The following is a 21,278-nucleotide window of genomic DNA, read 5'->3' as shown; positions in this document are numbered from 1 at the left end:
CTATGCTAAGGTTCCTGAGAACTTGCATTAAACTTTCTGAGGTGCATCACTTGTTGTTTGGGATATGTTTGCAGTGCGTCAGCACACTGAAGGCTCATTAGACGGCTTGTACACTGATACTGCACACTGTCCATGAGGTGTTCTTACTTAAATATCTTAATGCAAAACCACACCAGCAACCTTCTACTTATTACATGTAGAGGTTTCCCATAATCTGAGGCCTTGTGAATTCTAGGAGGTGATCTATTTAGGGGCTTGTCCCGGATTGAACCCAGTACCTTCTGTCTGTGTAATACCTTATCAACATTCTGTAACTGCTGTGATAAAATGCAGGCTACACAACACCATGGGTAAAAAGCTAAGATGCACTGACCAGTCAGTAATAAGTAATAAGTGCACAAGGGACCACTTTGCTTCAAGTCACCCTAAAGCTGAAGCATTTGAAAGCTTTTACTAGCTCGAGTCGATAAAAGCTTGCTTTAGCATGCACGTTGACTTTCTGGAATGATGACGAGCTGGGAGTTCCAGGGAGTATTGCTTCAGAGAGATTGTCACTGCATAACTTGGTGGAAGGGCAACAAGGTGGTAAACATAAAAAAGGTCACCGTCAACCAATCGTTTCAGCTTATAAGGCTAGGCTATTCGTTTGGATAGTGCAAAACTGCTGTCATTACTTGTCGTCACCGTGTCCACCATAAACGCAAGTGACCAATGGGTAACATTGTTTTCCATTGAGTGAGTACAGTCAGTGCATTCCTGACCTCGCCTAACCACACAGCCTTCCCCGCCCCACCACCAGCTGCTAATATCGGGCCAGCTGACAGAATAAGATCAATGGCTGGGCTCATGGTTATGTTTGATCTGCTGTCTGCCAGCAATGCAAGGCGTCACACATTTGCATGCGGGTGTGGGGCCTTGCGCCAGAGCCCGGGACTTGTCCGAAACAGCATTAGCATGTAAATGGAGCCAAGTCTACTTGGGTAGAGCTGGATGGAAACTAGCTTGATGGCATATTTTCCTAGTGCTTCAGCACAAGGACTTGTGATTAGGAAACCAGCACAGATCACTATATTGGGTTAGGGCTCAAGCACAAACCTGAATCTACTAGAAGTATGAATGTATTAGGACTTTTAATTCAATGTGCTAATTTGTGGCAGTTAACAATAATAATAATAATAAAAAGAAATAAAATGAACTCATAAAACCCAAACAAATAATGCCACATGACCTGTACATAAATTCAAAAGGAATGTTCTTTTAGCATGGAAGAAATTTAATCTTGAAAATATGCAAAGCATATTTTTACAATTGTTTGTCAAAACCTAGCCTACTACAGGCAATGCACTTTACTAAACCACAATTACATAAAGCTGGTAACACAAAAGAAAGGGCGCATTCCTACAAAACGCAATCCTGTAAGCAAAGACACTGATACGAATGAAGCGTATCAAAAGTTGAACTACTTTTAACTTTTAAAGTTGAATTAAAAGTGTAGCAGAGACATCATGCGATGACCAATAGCATCTAATGCATGTGTACGAACACCAACGGGGGCATTTGCAAAGCTATTGATAGAAACTGACTTAGGGGCCTGCGGGGCCATTTGCACAGAATGCGTTTTTGCATGACACAGGTGCAGGGCAGTGCATTTTGAAAAGTTGATTTTAACCTGAGAACTGCATTTTTAGAATGCTGTGTCATGCACGAGATGCTACAAAAGATGCAGGTGCAATGGTCAGACACATTCATCTAATACAAGTTTACATAGGAAAAGCAATTTGAAAGCAGCACGGTGGAATGCAAAACAGATTCAATGTGAACGGCCCTTTACATTGCATTAAAGGCTACATTTTATCAGCTTGGGTGTCAAACTTAAGAACCCGGGTTTGCTAATACTTCATCTCTAAACATGAAGTATTTACGTTTTAGTGTAAAAAACTTTCTTATATTGTCAATTGATTGTACAGTGTTCATGTTGGCCCTGCAGTCTTCTGATTTTGTGTGCACTCAACTCACTCAATGTTTTTATCAATCAAGAGGTGCTACTTTGAGACTACAGATTCATGCATAGACATGCGAGTTTACTTTTTTTAGGGAAATGCTATTTCTGTCTGACAACTGAGTTTCCCCAATTGGTTTTCCATGCAGTGCTGCAGAACAGATTGCGCTCATGTAATGCATTGTAAGGGGCAATGTTTTGCACTTCATAAATCAGAGCTGTTTTCCAACAGGATTCCTTACGTGGGAAAAAGTGATGGGGGCGGTGAGGGAAAGTGTTTCTTGACTAAGTTTAAAGGGGTCATACGATGCTTTTTTAAAGATCATTATTTTGTGTATTTGGTGTAACAGAATATGTTGACAAGCAAAGTCTGAATTACCTCCAATCCTAGGTTCATGAAAAGGTCATCCATAAAATGCGTTGCAGTTCTGTTATAAGAAATCTTAAAGATCACTAAATGCATACACTTTCAGAAGGCCAAATAAAGTGCTTTTGCGACGTAGACACGTGGGGATGTGTTAAAATGAGCCATTTTAGGGGGCGGGGCAGAGTCTGTACAAAAGGTCTTTGTATTCCGACAAGTTTAGGAGGAAGGTTTTGTGAACTGTCAGTCATTTCTTGATGCGTCTTACCTGTTTCACCGTCTCCTCGAAATGAATGCACCACAGCTTCTTTAGCCACAGACATTGTTTAAACCTTTACAGTCCACAATATGAATAGAGATGTTATGAATAATCAAACTAGGTTCTACTAAAACCATACTGTAGAGTTTGTGTACAGGGTTTCACTCTGTGAGAGACCCCTGTGCCCACACCTCACCCTCGCTTTTCCAGGCAACCGATTTAACAACCTCACCCTTCTGGAATGTGACACTTTGCCCAGTGGAACGCAGGACCGCCACAAACATCACTGTTAGCCTGAGGGAGATACCAGTTAGCACAACCTTTGCTTTACTGCAGCCGTAACATGGATTATCTGCAAGCAATAATTAAAAAGTGTGTCCTACCCTTCTGTAGTGGTTTGTGAAGAATTATGTGTGTTCCGGACCAAATGGGTCTATAATAATACAGAAAGTTAGCCATTAACCTTTCCATTCATCTCCATTGCTAAGCTTGGACTAACGGAAGTAAATGCCAAGTAACTAATCCCTCTGGAAAGATATTCGCAGCCAGATGGTCTACTTACGACAATGACTAGCAGGTACTAACTGATCAACGATAGCCAGGCAAAAAAGACCAGTGGAGTCATTATTTTTGCTATTCGGCTCGGCACCTCAAGCAAGATGCCTAACAAGAAGTATATTCAATATGACTGTTATGAAAGAGTTATGAAGAGATGCCATCCTAAATGCCTACATGTACAATTGATTACTTGAAATGATTACTTGAGATGTTTATCACTAGAGCAAAGCTGACAAAAGTTCAACCAAAAGGTTTTGAGGTGTGCTGTGGATTTGCAGGTTTCTCTAGAATGCTTGCTCTATATTCTATTTGTAGACACCTATGCATGTGTGGGTGAGAGTGATAAAAAAGGATGTGGTGTAGGGTCTACATTGAGAAACAGTCCTAAATGGCTGACCTAAGACCAGCTGCTTTTCTCGGAACTCCAGCCTTAGTCAGTTCCAGTAACTGCAGAACTGGTCGCGGATCTGCGCTGGACCGTATGCCTGTGTAGGCGGGAGTGTCAGGCCTCTACGCCCACTCTCAGCTTGCATGCAGTATCTCGCAGCCACCTGGGAGTCTGAAGCTGTGCAGACTGCAAGCGAAACAAGGTCAGAGCTTCAAGTAGCACTTTCTACAAACATCCGAAGCATGATTGTTACACCTAAGCAAGAGAGGTGTCCCATTCTTTTCTGGGAACACCATTCCTGCAGAGTTCAGCTCAGGGGTGGCCAATCTTGCTCTTGGGGAGCCACCTTTCAGATGTGTTTAGCATCAGCCCAAATTAAAAACACCTGAACCAGCTAATCAAAGTCTTCTGGAAACTTTCAGACAGGTTTGTTAAAGCTAAATTTGACATCTGGGAGCAGGATTGGACAACACAGGTTTGGTTAGACCAGGGGTGCCCAAACTTGGTCCTGTAGGGCTGGTGTCCTGCACAGTTTAGTTCCAACTTGCCTTAACACACCTGCCTTTAGGTTTCTAGTATAGTAAGAGCTTGATTAGTTGGTTCAGGTGTGTTTAACTGGGGTTGGAGCTAAACTCTTCAGGACACTGGCCCCCCAGGACCGAGTTTGGACACCCTTGGGTTAGACCTTTCCCCACACCTGAACCATCTAACCAAAGTCTTTGGGCGGCTGCATTGAAGCAGATTGGATCTGAACTCCATGGTGGTGGCAAAACTGGCCACTAATGTCCTAGCCACTTTATTTGCAATGCAGAAGTATGCTATTGTCTTGCATGAGGGCTCTGATTCATTATAAGTACTATAGATATAGATAAATAACCAGAAGAATATCAAAGTGCAAACCAGTTTTTTAACAATGGACATCATTTTGTACCAATCTGGAATACTGTTTCTTTAAAACTCTTGATGCAGGACATCTTGTTCCTAAAATTGCGTATCTGCATACAGAGGTTTATACAATTTTTAGGAAGAGTTTTTGCAAGGGCAGGACGTCTGACCTAAAACTGTCTTTTCTCAAGACTGCAGAACGGTAATTACGACTAGAGGAAGTTTAAGAATAGAGGCTATACTCACACTCGAGCTGTAGGAACAAAGTATGGCAACAAGGGAAACATTGTGTGATATAAATAAAACCTTGTGGTTCTTTAAACCAAAGTAATATTAAAATCTTGTTTCAATCTTTGAAACACAGATTTTTGACACCACCAGAATGTGAAAAAGTTAAAAGTTAACATACATCTTCATGATAGTTTTCATGCTATTTGGTCAACTATTTAGAAGCATTTCATCACAAATATTCAGTAGACATGAATGTTATGCAGTGCAAGGAACAATTAAGACAAACTAGTGAGCTCATCACCCCAAAAAACAACTTCCCATAGCAAAGAATGAGTCCTTTCTTGTTCGCTGCCAATTCTGTGCATGTGCTACTGGAACAAGCTGCAGCATGTTGCCACGATAGACGTCTCACGTTCATAAAGACGCATGTGGTTTAGTCTCATAAAAATCCAGTCAGCACATGCTTATAGCTCTCGAGCGGCCACGTAAAATTACCCTGTACTTAAGCAAATTCTAGACTTTTACACCGCAATGTCCACTGTCTGTAGGATGTTTTTTCTGGCTGCATAGACTAGCTGTATTTCTAATTCTGTAGCTGGATTGTGAGTGCCTTGAGCCAATTGTCTATCAGTTTTTAAGGATCTAGAAAATGCATATAAATACAACTTGTGTAGACGGACAATTAGCATAATGACTACAAAGCTTGAAAAAATGTGAAGAAAGAAAAATGGAGTAAAAATAGTGTATTTTGTACAAAAATAGTGTCATTGATTGAATAATAAAGAGGAATTGATTCGCTCCAGTTTCCTTGGCAAACAGCTTGGAGATCATCTAGGTTCGAACAGTACCATACTGCCCCCTTTATGTCATGAACAGTACTGTATCAATGATCAAACAAATTCATAGCCAGCAAACACAGCTTAAATTAATTTTTGTGAAAAGCAATGAACATTAAAGTGACACAGTGTGTTATTTCAAATAAATTTATTGTTAACTTTATCCACTGTACAAAGCAAGCAGTCAAGTCTCGCGCTTTGACTTCATTGGGCTAGGGAACAGACAAAGCCGGGGACCTTTTCACACCGACAGAATATTCGACTGAGAAACAGAAATGAGACATAAATTTGACATAAACAACATTAATTATACCGTGTAATGAGTGTGGTCCTGCATATGTTTACAATTTGTACATACCAACACAAACGGTTACTCCAATGCTTTGACGATTGCCTCGTTTGCTTCTATGCTGATCAGAACCTCAGTCCGGGCGGCTTCATCTGAAACGCCCCCCAGGTCCGACTGGGCTTTCTCCAGGTTCGCTTTCGCCGCCTGCACAAAAGACATGGCATACTCCTGACATTTGGTTCACATTCACTGTAATCTTTGACAATGATGTATCAGGCGACAATTCAATCTATAACGGCTGACATTATAAAAGGTGCCATCAATCGGAACGACTGTATCTTCAATATCTTGAAGCACCTTATAAGTGAGAAAACTCACCTTTGCCTTAAAAATCAATGCTACTGCTGCTCGAGCCACATTCTAGACTAGCAGTGTGAGCAAATAAACGTGGCCTCTTTCCTGTGAAGGACATTTGTCACAGTGGCGATTACACAGCGTAAAGGCCAAACATTGCTGGGAGTTAAAGGTCTCTCAGTGGGGATTTGACACATCTGCACCACTTCAACGGTGACTGACCTTTTCTTCCTTATTAACCAGCGAGGCCCCCAAGCACAGCTATCTCTAGGAAGAATAAAAAAGCGGCCTATTTATGTGGAATGAACCCAAAAGTGCTCTTTATTCCGTGTCGGAAAAAAGGGCATGTCCGAGAACATCCCGTTTGAAATGAGCTCATTCTTCGGTGTGTCATTCCCACCGTTTGACTCGTTCTGACAAAGCGGTGACTAACAGAAAATGAAGACCTTTGTACGTCTGTGGAGGATAAATAGCATGGATACAATCAAACGGTGGCTTGATATGGTTTCAAATGCTAGATTTAAACGATAATCCTATAAACGGGGTGTCTACAAAGGCAAACAGACCGAGAACAAGGCGTTTCCGAAACTGTTCTTGAACTTTCAAATACTGCACGGCTATACAGATTTAACCTTATTAAACAATCCTCTATTATATTCTAAACTGTCTTTGTTTTCTAGCATTATGAAAACTCAAAAGAACTGTGCTTTTAATTCTTGAAATGGCATTCGTAACCCATTTTTATTCCACAATGTGATGCATTTCAAAAAAAAAAATCTTCTTGTACTGGAGTGTGAAAAGTGGAGAACAGAGCCATGCTTGAACGAGTTTTCCAATTATTCTTTGCGTTGAGATAACAGCATAGCAGGGACTCACTGCGAGGTCCAGGCTGTCCAGAGGAACGGCCTCCTCCGCCAGCAGCTGCACCGAAGAGTCGGCATTGACGGTGACTGATCCGCTGCTCACTGCAAAACACAAACCACATTTAATCTCGAGCACGGATGAGAGTTCAAGAGTTATGTCCTATTGTTCATTGATGCTTGAAAAGACTCTGCTTTGTAGGACAAGCCTGACCCCTTCTGGATGAATTTCTAAAACTAAAGGTTGTCTACTAGAGAAACCAGTGTGTCACAAATGTGTCTTGATGGTGGATCGCATTTGAATCTGCTTATTTCACCACAGACAATCATTAGAAATCTGAATCACTCCCTTTTTTAAGTGTGCTAATGAGGACTAAAACACCCACAAATCATAGTCACATCCATCACCTATTTTATTTCTCCTGGCAAGTGTTTCTATAATTAACATATTAGAATTTAGAAATTATATCAAATGTCTTACCTTATTAACCGCACTCCTTCCAAATTAAATCATAGCATACTGATCAGGTAAGGTATTACCAATCAGACTAGATTTAAATTAAAGGGTTAGTTCACCCAAAAATGAAAATTATGTAATTAATAACTCATGTCGTTCCAAACCCGTAAGACATCCGTTCATCTTCAGAACACGGTTTAAGATATTTTAGATTTAGTCCGAGAGCTCTCAGTCCCTCCATTGAAGCTGTGTGTATGGTATACTGTCCATGTCCAGAAAGGTAAGAAAAACATCATCAAAGTAGTCCATGTGACATCAGAGGGTCCGTTAGAATTTTTTGAAGCATCAAAAATACATTTTGGTCCAAAAATAACAAAAATTGCAACTTAATTCAACATTGTCTTCTCTTCTGGGTCTGTTTTGAGCCCGTGACACTGCTGGGGCGTTATCTTTGTTATTGGGTGCACCAGAAAACACGTCAGCAGCGTCATACGTCAGCAGCGCGACATGAACAGTATACCTTACACACAGTTTCAATGGAGGGACAGAAAGCTCTCGGACTAAATCTAAAATATCTTAAACTGTGTTCTGAAGATGAACGGAAGACTTACAGGTTTGGAACTGCATTAGGGCAAGTCATTAATGACATAATTTTAATATTTGGGTGAACTAACCCTTTAAATAAGGGTCAAATCAGTGTTCTGGAAAATCACCAAAACGAAGATTACTTTTAATATATGTGACATTTTAGCTTATTTTAGTTTAAGTCCAGTAGTTTGATGCCATGTATCAGTTTCTGAACTGGGTCAAATCAAAAATAAGTATGTTAATAAACGTTTAAAGAGTAAATAATAAAAATGTTTTGCATGGCACTAGCAACACCAAAGTCAAGGGTTCAATTACCATTGAATTCATGGAACATTAAAATGCAATACGCCCCACTTTTAATAAAAGTGTCTACCAAATGCATAAATATCTACGGAAATGAGATAAGGGATAAAAAAAAAGAAGAGATCATTTATATAGAGAGAAATAAAATAAGTGATATGTACCCTTTGCTTTATGACTAAAAAAAGATTTTTTCCACTTCAAGAAAGAAATTAAGCACCATAATGCTGAAATTATCCTCATGAACAATCGTTGGTTGGTAGGTTGGTGTTTCAATGCCATGCCAGCTTCCTTCATTGCAAGTTAAAATACTAAAATACCATTTTAAAAACCTATTTCATGGTCACCATTGTAAATTATTTTGCTTTGACTCAGAAACTGCAGTCAGTCTCAGAACTGGTTGGTTTGGAATTCTCAAAAATCTCTTTAAGAGAAAACTGATGGAACCATAGCCACAAGAAGTGAGCATTATAACGGCTGGTGAAACAGAACTAGAGGGCTCACCGAAATACTTGGTAGAGGAACCATCGTCATTGAAGACGGTGACTACGCCGGGCCGGAGCACCTGCAGTGTGGGGACATGGGCTGGGAGGATACCAAAGGCCCCTGTCAGTGTTGGGACATCGATCTGTTTTACATTGGCTTCCTTGAAGAACACCTGCAAAAGGCATAACAAGCTTCACTGCACCAGATGAACAGTCTGATGTTTAACACGAAAGCTGGCAACCAAACTATCAAGTGTTTGAACTCCAAAAAGGAGCAACAAAACCCAATGTTTGAACAAGACATCTGATCGGGTCACTCTAGAGAATCTCATTCGAATGACAGTGCACTTAGATACAATTATTAGATCGCATTAGATTAAAATGACACATTTCTAAATACAAAGCACCTGATCAATTGGGAACATTTAAAAAAAAAAAAAGTTCCCACACCATCTGAATATTGGCAGTGATTACAGACAGACTGATCAGTTGTGATACTACTTAGGACACTTCAAATAATTTTATGATATTTTAATAGTGCATTCACAATAAGGGTAAATAAAGGAATAATAATAAAAAAAGTTATTAATTCCATTTTGAAATTCTGTATAAATAATCATACTCTTAAACTTAAAATTCTGATGAGTCATAATTGTTGTTATGATAATTAATGAGATGACAAGGTATACTTTTTTTTATTTTTATAATGCATTATGCATTCATTATAATGTCTTAAGAATACCCTCATAATGTATTATAAATATGGGCTTCATAGAAAGTGTTACCACAAATCCTTTAAAATTAAATAAGTGCACCTGGAAAGTAAACTATATTTAATAATTAAGTAAAAATAATAAAAAAAATTTTTTTCCATGAAACTGATTAGCTGTAGAAATCATAATAATAAAACAATCTAAATACTCTTAAATATTTGCAGGTTTATGCATAATTTTTTTTTTTGCAGGTTTATGCAAAAAAAAAAAAATCTTCAAAGCTTAATATTGAAAATGCTGTGTGACAGTTACCTAAGCAAACACTATAACACTAATATGACAATATAATCCGTGTTGTAAAATTTATTGAGAGGATTAAAACGTAAAACAATAAGATATATATTTCACAAGCTGACATAAAACATTTGAAAAATCTGATATTCGTCCTGATGTGTCAAAAAACAAGTCAAGGTGATCGGTAGCAATGCTAACAGTCTGCTAAAGTCATTCAAACTTGAGTCCATGTTTTGCAAGCTAAAAATACAAACAAACTAACAAATATATATGTATGGTGTTCCCTTTTTACAGTGTTACACTAAGTTGATTCGCTTCAGATTCAAAAATGATTAATCTGGACCACAGTATCTAAACAATTGACAAGCTTAGCCACGAAAGTAGCACGCGCAGCTTGCACGGGCACAATCAAATGAAGCTGCAGCTAGAATAAAGAGTATATCCAAGATAACCAGAATGTATACCGTGACATAATAACTTTTTAATAATATGACTAAACTAATCGTAGCCCGGTATCCGTGCTCAGCACTAGTGCGTTATCAGAGTCTGTAGGCCCGAGCGCGGAGTGTCTTTAATGTTACCTGAGTCGGCGACGCGAAAGTGAAGGACATCTGCTGCGACGCGGGCGCATCGGCGTAAGAGCGCGCGTGTCTCAGCGCGGGGACCGCGCGACGAAGGAGAAACCTCGCTGCCATCATTTTTACCACGGAGAAGTGAACCGACCTTTTACAACACGGTAATACACAAGCCTCAGCTTCCCTGTCCACACAGACAGTCTGACAGAGCGCGGCTGATAGGACAAGGGCACGGGCAAACTTTCCCGTCAGGCCTTGCGAGTACTGATGGGAAATGTAGTTTTTTTTTTTTTACTTGGTTATTATTTATTCAAATAATTATACGTTTTTCAGCATTTGTCAAGCTATTTTTATATACGCTTGTTTTAGTCTCGTCCTAGATTCAGATTAAACATTAAAAATATAAAAAATTGATCTGAAATAAATTATAGTTATTAGACGTTTGAAACTATTATGATGATTAAACAAAGGGGAAATAACACACAACTATTTTATGTATGCATGCATGTATGTATTTATATGCCTTTATATACCCAAAGGGCTTTATCAAGCACCCATCATAAAACAAACAAACAAACTTCATGTAAAATAAACAACAAGTTAAATAAGGTAAATCAATTAAAATTGTTATTTAAAAGGGGGGGGGGGGGGGTATGTCAATTTTTCACATATGTTTTTTCAAATAAAAAATTAGTGACACTTGTATGTATGTTTACAGTCACATATGAGAGTGAGAAGAAAACAGACCATTCAAGGTAGTAATTATCACTTGCAAGCAAATGTTTTTTTTTTTTTTTTTTTTGCATGCTCACTAGTAGACATTGTTTATAGATGTTGATCAAAACAATGTCTCTGATTGTTACTATTATTATTATTATTTTAACTGTATAATGTTGCTTATAAGATCCATTGGGATATGTTGTTACAAAATGTATATATTTTCTGGTCAACATCGAAATATTCATATGTCGTTTTTTTATTTTATTTTAGTCTTACTTAAGTCTGTTTAATAGCCTAACATAATCTTACTGATATCAATTAATCACTGAAGTAAAAATGATGATAGGCCTGAGGATGCAACGGATGACACGAGCACGAGGGGGCGCTGAGTAAATACAAATTTAACATTCACTGCACGACTTGAATTGATCCTTATCCTCAGTGGGTTCAAAGTGAGCATCTGTGTGGAACTGAATAATAATTCAGCCCATAGTGTTATTGCGTTAATCTAATCAGTATTATCATCCATAGCCTATGTTACCCAAAACTGCAGTGAGCCCAGACCGCATGGGGATGCCCGTTACTGAGGATTTTTCACTGACTCAAATGGGGGATTACCTCATTTCCATAACATCAGGAGAGGACGAGGGCGTGATAGACGCTTGTGAGAAGTAACGCTGTACCTCACGGTCTGCGCTCCTCACTGGGCGACGGGAGAGTGGGTGTGTTTAACGGGAGACTTCATTCATAAAAACAAGAAGATTTAAAAGCCCAAATTAAAGAGAAGATCGGGGAATCGTTTGCGAGCGCTTTGTCTGATGGAGCACGTGAATTATAGTTAGGTGAGTTTTGTCGGCTTGCCATACACACCGCTTTTGTTTCCGTCACGAGCGTCTCAGTGTCTTATTAGAAAGGCGTCGTGCTTTATTATCGGAAATGAGGGAAATTGTAGTCTAAAAAGCGGAGAGCATTTGTTTGGAAAAACATACATGGGTTATATTTTGTTGTAAGTGGATATCGATTAGAAATTGTCTAAGCCTGCCCTGAACATAACTGGTTTGGGAATGAGATTTAAATTCATTTGTATGAGTTTGTATCGTCTGTCTGTTGATGCTCGCATCGCTTCTATGGCAAGCGGTTTAAACATTCATTCACGTAGACTAACTAGTATCGATTTTTATATTACCAATGCCAATTTTATAATTAGTTGTGAGTAGTCTAATACTGTGTAATAAGTCTTTAGTAACTATTCCTTTAGTCATAATGGTAATCTCAATACCTAGTGTCTATTCCAGCTTTACTAGTACTCATTTATAGTATTTATTAGACTACTATATATCGCAGTTGTTACTAGAAATATCAATTTTATTCTCGCAAGTTGCAAGGCATGCTATATTAAATGACCAGGCAGAATAGCTACTTTATAGTTATAATTTAAATATTGCCAGTACAATTAAAATGTTTATTTAAAACTGTAATACTAAAAAAGATTGGCTACTAGTATCTATTCAGTTAGTAGCCTACTAGGAAAACTGAAAAACAGTAACTTTTTAAAAAGTTACCAGTGTTATTTTAGTACCACTGAGGTAGAAATATAACTTTTATTAAAATTTTGAAATTGTTTTTATATTATGTTTTCTGCTTTCGTTTTAATTAATTTAAAATTCTTAACATTGTGTTTATTTTATTTTTTTATATTTATAATTTTCATTTTTTATGTCTATATAGTTTTTTGTATACATTTGTATTTCAGTTTTAGTCATTTTTGCACATAAAAATGAAAAAGAAAATGTAGCTATGGCTACTAGATTAAAATAAAATGAATGTACAGATTTTTCTATTATTTATTTTAGTTCAGTTAGAATGTATTTTAAGATACAAAAGTTGTTTTTTTATTAATGCTTTTAGTTGTAGTTAACTATAATAACCACTGTAGTTACAAGTAATTAAAATAAATAAATGTCTCTAATTAATATTTAGTAAAAACGGAATAAATCCCAGCAACAGTTTGTTTGCTTGTCTGATTAAATTATATATTTGGAGAAAATAAAAATGAAATAAAATGGAATTTGTTACCAGTAGAAATGGAGTATTTTCTTATCGTTGTTAAAATAGCTCATTGAACTTAATGGTTAATAAGTAGTGATGATGAAAAAGATAACTGTTGGTATTATATTACTTAACAGTGATTAAACATGAATTAAGCATGAAGATGCCAGTTTGTTGTAAGAATTAATGTTGAAATGTAAATAATGTACTATGCAGTTCTACAAATAATCTAAAAGAAATGCTTATGGAGAGATTCTTGAATGTGATACGCCTCTGCAGAGTCTGGCAGGCATGAAAGAGCATATGTTGCATAACCTTCATGGTTTGTTGATTGTGTTAGAGACAGTAAAATATGTTTCTTCAGGTAACCAAAAATGTAGAAACCCAAAACTTACTAGTTTTATTTATGTTAAAGCACAACCTATTCAACCTGACCACTTGAACTATACAAACAAAGGTAGTTTTTTTTAACATGCATTTTGTACATTGTCACAGTTTAACTTTTTTTTATTTATTTATTTTTTTTTTTTTTTTTTTTGCAGTGCATCAATATATATGCAAACAGAATTGGTGCAAACCAAATAAATCACAAGTGAATTGAAAGTGACAAAGTAATTAAACATGAAATCTGGCACACCATTAGATCTGAAAGAACATTCCGGAACATTTCAAACGGGTCTCTGTTGATTTGTTTAATATCTATATCTAATAACACAGTACATTAGACGGCTCTCTGAACACTACAGCAGCATTATGCATCCGAGACACAAAAAACAAGCTTAAATGATCTCAGGAACGCCAAGGACCTGAGATGGAGAAAGAGAGAGAGAGAAGCTATGAAAACAGGTAGGTGGGCAGAAGCTGGATGAGTATGCAGCAGGAGCCTAAAGCTTTGCAGTCCGAGCCTTCAAACACACTGCTATCTCTGCATCTAATGCACACAAACACACGCTGCCTTCAGATAATGGGAGAAAAGGCAGCGTCGCAGCATTAAAGAAACAAGGACTGCTTGGGAGGTGAGTGCAGGAGTGAGAGAGCGGGGTTTTTTTGCGGTTTATGCAGAAAGCTGTGGCGTTGATGGTTTTAAGGGGAGCATATGCTGCTGGGCCTCAGCCACTGGATGAAAGAGGAAATGAAAAGGGATTTCTGGGGGGACATTTTGTCACAGGATTGCATAAGTGTGTGTTTGTATGTACAAGAGTTGCAATCAAACATATCTGGGAACTATATTGTGGCTTAAAAGCTGAGTATTTCACAAAGCATTCAAAGGAAACTTCAGGGACGCATTTGTCTTATTTTCCTTGTGAAGGAGAATCCAAATCCTTCTTCAGTGCCATAACCGGCTTCAAAGCAGCTGCCTGACTTCCTGTAATGTCTTCCTCAGGGGGGACACTCTCTCTGGCTTGGACCATGAGCAATGAGTCTGCCATATGGACAAACCAGAACAGAACTTACCCCACCGTAAGTACTTGGGCTTCTCCTTCCTGCGCTGGTTACTCTCATTACGCCCATTCCCTCTCTTTGCAGCGCTATCTCCAGACATGCGAATTGAAAATATCCTGTTCTGTGTCCCTGGTAATTGGATCCGGCGCAAGATCTAAGCAAATTAGCCCTGGCGAGAGAACTTCGAGTCAGACCGAATCCATCGAGCCGTCAGACGATGTGATAGAGCGTCACAACCATGAGTTACTGTGAGGAACTTCAATTACCGGCATAAGCAGCATCATTAGATTAGATTAGAATAGAGACATTAATTAAGGAATAGCGACTAATTCTAGGATGTTCTGGGATTTTGGACCTTATAAATATACAGTTTACCCAAAAAAAAATTATTTACTCCCCTTCATGTTGTTCTAAAACTGTATGACAGACTGGGTAAAAAAAACGAGACATTTGTAAAGAACGTCCTAGCCACTCTTTTACATAGCTTCAAAAAAATTGAACAAAGCACCATAAATTTATCACAAATGTAGTAAATATGATTCATGCTCTATATTTTGTGTCTTCTGAACCCATATTGTAGCTTTGTGCGAGGAATAAAAAGAAGTAGTGAGGTCTAGTTTGTAAATGAATCCTTTTCAATGGAGTCAGTTGACTAAATTGTTCTTAAAAAGAAAGATAGTTGTACAGGTTTGGAACAGCTTGAGGGTCAGCAAATGATCAAAGAATTAGTGATGCACCAAATAATTTTTTAGAAAATATTAAAATTGAAAAAAATAAAAAATTCTAAACGTCATTTAGCTGAAAACCTTAACCGAAAATATCCTCTCTATATTTCAGCCGAAACAAATTTTAAATTCTACTACCAATTTTCTTTTTTTTCCACAGACATTTAGTGGATCATTAGGCAGAATTATAATATTTAGGGGAACTATTTATTTAAAGAAGGGATAATTTGGTTATTAAACAAACTCTTGATATCCTCAATGATGGTAAAGTCATATTTACTCCCGATCACATGAAATATGAAAATAACTAGTTTTCACCTGCGAAATGAAAAATTTATTTTATTTTTTTTTGTGACCCAATGTAGTCAGATTCAGTAATGGTTTTGACATAAATAAAAGCAATTAATTTTGATATTACACATTTTTAGATTTCCTTACAAAATATTTACACATGATTTATATGGATGTTTTTATTTTTTTTTATTAAAATGTTCCTTATGTTGCAGGTTCTTGAGATCAGTATCTACAGAATAAAAAGTGTAGAATGTAAACTTTTGAAAGTGTAAATAAATATATATTATAAATATATATATATATATTTATATATGTTTTATCCATTTTGATGAAAACAAGTTAGCTTGACTTCTTCTTGAGACCTCCCAATGATGCTACTGTCCATGAAAGAGGTTCCAGTTTTCCCTTCCTTTGCTCTTGCCCATCTAGGTTAATGGCAGACTCTGTGATACATAGCCTTCTAGTTTAATGAAGAAAAAATAGTCTTGCAAACTCTTTCATTAACAAAGTAATAGACCTGATCTGAATAAACTCTTTCTAGATCTTCCCCTGAACAATGGCTGGTAATTAGGATGTTCTGCTCCACCAATTGAAAGACTAGATAACGTAAGAGTAATTGTAAGGTGCTTCATCTATAGCCCAAAGGCTCATTCAGGCCTTGTTCTTATGCTCTTATTTAGCATTCTTACCATTGAACATCTCTTGGGGACATGAACGAAGATGACAGTTAAGCAGGTGGCCGGGCGAGAGGTGTTGTATGCCTTTGTGCTTTGATGTCTTTGAGGAAAGAACCTTCTGTCTCTTTCATTCTTGTCTCCGAAGGTCTCCGCCTCTAGATCTTTCTAAACTCATCTTTGGCATGATGAACACTGTACTTAACATCTCAACTCAGACACAAAAGCCCACACATTTGAATGTCCTCTTCTCCAGAAACTGGGCTTTATGTAATATTACCATAGGGACCAGTCTTGAACAAAGGGGTTTTTTATTATTCAAAAAATGTCTGCGGTTAATGTCTGTGTTGGTAAAATGGTAACAGTGAAGGTTTTTGGGGGGCTTTTAAGACCTGAAAAGTTGGACAGTGGAATTGGGGAAACTTATATAATGTGAAAATTGAAGTCATGCAGTTTTACTCTGAGAAGGAATTTCCATTGTGACTGGTTTGTTTCTGTCTCTGGTACTCATCCAGGATGTCCCGTTGTCATCAGGGACACAGAATGGCTATGTCCTCCTGCTGGTCCTCTTGTCCATCTTTGTGGGGGGGACGGTGGTCCTGCTCTCGGTCCTTCTGATTGTCTGTCGCCGTTGTTATGAAGGGGACAGACGCCATGCATGGTAAGACCAATCCCTCACAACATAAACATTCAAAGGATCCTGAACATACTCAGTTCTGGATGAACATTTCTGTCAACCAATCAGGTCTTTTATTTATTTACTTTTTATATATATTTTAGTAATATATCATCCTAGAATTTTCCAATTTGTTTTATGTCCATAAAAAAAGTCACGTGGTGCAACCTAAATATATATTTAAAATAATATATTACCTTCATAATACTCTTAAGTCAATAGCAGTCATAGTAGTAACAGTAGCAAATAGTCAGTAATTGTATTACTAGTATTTACTTAAATCTATTATAGTATTTATTAATGTTTTGAATTATTCTACACACACACACAGACACACACACATACACATAACATATAGTATGAATATATACAGTTGTGGCGAGTGGGGCGGGGCCGAGAGGCGTGGGAACGAGGAGTGGGGCGCAGGTGTAGCTCATCTCCAATCACTACACCTGGCCTCACTCCTCGTTCCCACGCCTCTCGGCCCCGCCCCACTCGCCACAGTGGCTCGAGACTGCGCTCTACTCCCCCCCCCCCCCTTCCCTCCGGGGGGGACCGCTCACAGGGACCTGCAGGAACCTGGGGGTAGGACAGACGAGGCGAGAGAAAAGGAGATGGAAGGAGGAGCGACAAGGACGAGAGAGGGGAGAGAGAAAAAAAAAAAATATTCCGGTTCCCAGACGCACTGCTGCTCGGCCCTCCACCGGCTGGGTGATCTCCTCCGCGGTGCCCAGCGGTGGCACTGGACGGCCCTCGGCGGATGGCACGACACTCCTCCGCCGCCCGGTGGACGGCGACGGCTCCTCCGATTTTGGGCAGCGGGAGGAGTCCCCCGTTCCCTGCCCCTCCGGATTTCGTCACGGAGGCGGTAGGCTCCGGCCCCCTGGCGAACGGCGCCGACTCCTCCGCTCCCTCACGGACGGCAGCCGCCCCTCCATATCGTGGGCGGTCGGCAGCGAGCTCGCCCGTCCCCGGCAACTCGCTCCAGCCCACCGCCTCGAGCGTCCCTGGCGGCACATACCTCGCCTCCTCGAGGGCACCGCGGATTCACCACAGCGGCGAGGGATCTTCAGCAGCGCGTCCCTCCTTCTCCCGGGCTTCGGCACCACTGTAACGATACGAACTTCCTAATCATCCGGAAGAAGGAGGCGGGAACCGGCGCACAATCCAAAACACTTTAATAATTCAAAAATAAACAAAACAGCGCGTCAGCCCCTCACGGCGACTGACGCGCACAAATAAAAAGCAAACATAAAATAATGTCCCAGGCCTGGTCCTCTCTCGTCCTTCACGGTCGTCACTCCAGTTTTATATCCTTCCATCTCCTACGTGGGACTCGATACTGGCGGTGGGGCGCAGGTGCAGCTCATCTCCAATCACTACACCTGGCCTCACTCCTCGTTCCCACGCCTCTCGGCCCCGCCCCACTCGCCACAACAGTATATTCAGTTTTAAGTATATTCAATAATTTTAGTTTGAGCAATTTTAGTACTTCAATATTTAGTATTTCAACTACCAAAAAAGTTTAATACTTTTAGTAATAATAATAAATTAAAAGTTTTCAAAAAGAGTTTCCAATTTATATATATATATATATATATATATATATATATATATATATATATATATATATATATATATATATATATATATTTTTTTTTTTTTTCAAAGCGACTTTCAATTGGGGATATATATATATATATATATATATATATATATATATATATATATATATATATATATTTTTTTTTTTTTTTTTTTTTTTTTTTTCTTGTACTTATCTTTTAAGATCCTCAGGAGTATTTTTATGGATACATTTGTACATATATAGCATTTTGTATAGTGATTGATATTATATTAAATTATTATGACAGATGGTTGCACCAACTGATAAGACTAAAAATAAAGAAAGAAAGAAAAAATAAAAAAAATAAAAATAGCTCAGATAAAATGAAGAAATGTGTACTGTGAATATTGAGAATGTACATTATGACAGTGATGTTTGCATGTTGACACATGATGCTTATGATTACGTCTGACACTAAATTCCACATCAAATAAACCGTAACACAGAGATTCAACTGGAATAAACTGTTCCTCTGGTGAAGCCAAGGACGCTCGGCCCCGAAAATGTTTTCTGTGCACATTCGTCACAGCCTGGCTGTATTTCTCAGTGGCTGCTGAGAAGTGTAGAGTCTGCCTGCTCTCCAGGCAGCCTGGAGGAGTGCAGGCTCACACAAATGACGAGTATAATGAGATCTCATAGCAGCCATCAGCCACGATAAATCACTCCCGATGCGGGAGAGAGTGCACTCTAGCCAACACCCACTAACACACACACACACACACACACACACACTCGCAGTGTGCCACCGTTCACTGTGGTTAGAGGAATGGAAACTCATTTCCAGTTGCTCATTACCCACAGTGCCTTATGGTGAATGAAATGTATATTGTCGTAATAAAGCCGGTGTTGTTATTGTGCCTATCATACAGCGTTTATTTAAATGTCAACGCAGGTGAATGTGAATGAGATTTTTTCACTGTTATTCACAGCTGAGACATTTTTAAAATCTGGTGACTTTCTCACTTGCGTGGCGTCTAAAGACCCCAGAAAATCATGTTTTGGCAGGACATCTCAAATGGTTTTGATTACATCGCAGACAAGTACTGTGATTAACTACACTTGGTGGAGAAACAATTTTAACTCAGAAATGTGCTATTAAATTTCACATTTAATTACAAGGAAATGACAAGTAACATAATTAACATTACATTTTGAAGTAGGTTGCAGGTGGAGTTGGGTGGGGGCATATTGATTCGAAACCGCATTTGATTGGACAGAAATCTGTGTAGTGCAGGATGACATCATCAGTATCTTTTTTTTTTTTTTTAAGAAAAAGACGGGTAAATTTACATTTTAGCTATATGTGTGTGTATGTACTGTGTATATTTATTCTGTACACACATACATGTATATATTTCAGAAAAATAGTTTTTTATATATTCAATTTAATATACAGTGGGGCTCGAAAGTTTGGGCACCCCTGCAGAATCTGTGAAAATATGAGTAATTTTCAAAAAATAAGAGAGATCATACTAAATGCATGTTATACTTTATGTAGTACTGTCCTGAGTAAGATATTGTGCATAAAAGATATTAACATTTAGTCCACAAGACAAAATAAATGCTGAAATTATTATAAATAACCCCACTCGAAAGTTTTGGGAACCCTTGGTTCTTCATACTGTGTTCTGTTACCTGATGATCCTCGACTGTCTTTCTGTTTGTGATGGTTGTGCATGAGTCCCTTGTTTGTTCTGAACAGTTAAACTGAGCAGCGTTCTTCAGAAAAATCTTTAATGTCCTGCAGATTCGTCAGTTTTCCAGCATCTTTGCATATTTGAACCCTTTCCAGCAGTGACTTTTTGATTTTGAGATGCATCTTTTCACACTAAGGACATTTGAGCGACTCAAACAAAACTATTTAAAAAGATTCAAAGATTCAGTGATGCTCCAGAAGGAAACAAGATGCATTAAGAGCTGGGGGTGAAAACTTTTGGAATTTGAAGGATCAAGGTAAATTGTACTTAATTTGTGTACCGGGAAACATACAAGTATCTTCTGTTGCTTACGAAGGGCAGAACTAAATGGAAAAAAATATATATTTCAACAAAATAAGAAAAATTTGGCCATCTTCATCGTGTTCAAAAGTTTTCACCCCCCAGCTCTTAATGCATCTTGTTCCTTCTGGAGCATCAGTGAATGTTTGAATCTTTTTAAATGGTTGTGTTTGAGTCCCTCAAATGTCCTCAGTGTGATAAGATGTATCTCAAAATCATAAAGTCACTGCTGGAAAGGGTTCAAATATGCAAAGATGCTGGAAAACTGAAGAACTGCAGGACCTTAAAGATTTTTCTGAAGAACGCTGATCAGTTTAACTGTTCAGAACAAACAAGGGACTCATGCACAACCATCACAAAACAGAAAGACAGTCGAGGATCATCAGGTAACAGAACACAGTACTAAGAACCAAGGGTTCCCAAACTTTCGAGTGGGGTTATTTTAATAATTTCAGCATTTTTTTGTCTTGTGGACTAAATGTTAATATCTTTTATGCACAATATCTTACTCAGGACAGTACTACATAAAGTATAACATGCATTTAGTATGATCTCTCTTATCTTTTGAAAATTACTCATAATTTCACAGATTCTGCAAGGTGCCCAAACTTTCGAGCCCCACTGTATATATAGAATGT

At 38.3% G+C, this 21,278-nt stretch overlaps 1 protein-coding gene and 1 long non-coding RNA gene across 2 annotated transcripts; one reads left to right on the top strand and one right to left on the bottom strand.

Moving 5' to 3' along the window:
• Nucleotides 1-5,651: 5,651 nt before the first annotated feature.
• Nucleotides 5,652-10,691, bottom strand: LOC113040086 (ATP synthase subunit delta, mitochondrial-like). Its single transcript, XM_026198336.1, has 5 exons — nt 10,442-10,691; nt 8,873-9,026; nt 7,040-7,128; nt 5,879-6,013; nt 5,652-5,782 (listed from the first exon to the last, which is right to left on the bottom strand). The coding sequence occupies exons 1-4, from the start codon at nt 10,556-10,558 to the stop codon at nt 5,891-5,893; spliced, it is 483 nt and encodes a 160-aa protein (XP_026054121.1). The 5' UTR covers nt 10,559-10,691; the 3' UTR covers nt 5,652-5,782; nt 5,879-5,890.
• An 832-nt stretch (nt 10,692-11,523) lies between these two features.
• Nucleotides 11,524-17,092, top strand: LOC113040085 (uncharacterized). The gene is made up of 3 exons (XR_003275154.1): nt 11,524-11,997; nt 14,589-14,665; nt 16,856-17,092. It is a non-coding gene; the product is annotated as an uncharacterized LOC113040085 (long non-coding RNA).
• Nucleotides 17,093-21,278: the final 4,186 nt, after the last annotated feature.

This window comes from Carassius auratus, chromosome 22 (genome assembly GCF_003368295.1).
Source record: "Carassius auratus strain Wakin chromosome 22, ASM336829v1, whole genome shotgun sequence".
Lineage (NCBI taxonomy): Eukaryota > Metazoa > Chordata > Actinopteri > Cypriniformes > Cyprinidae > Carassius > Carassius auratus.
This window is presented reverse-complemented; position numbering and strand designations above follow the sequence as displayed.

Bases quoted from the DNA above. Each gene is read 5' to 3' on its own strand.
- LOC113040086 (XM_026198336.1), bottom strand. From the start codon at position 10,558: ATGATGGCAGCGAGGTTTCTCCTTCGTCGCGCGGTCCCCGCGCTGAGA. The intron at 7,129-8,872 runs GTGAGCCCTCTA...TGTGTTTTGCAG, and splicing joins TTCCTCTACCAAGTATTTCG to TGAGCAGCGGATCAGTCACC. The intron at 6,014-7,039 runs GTGAGTCCCTGC...TCTTTTGTGCAG, and splicing joins TGGACAGCCTGGACCTCGCA to GCGGCGAAAGCGAACCTGGA.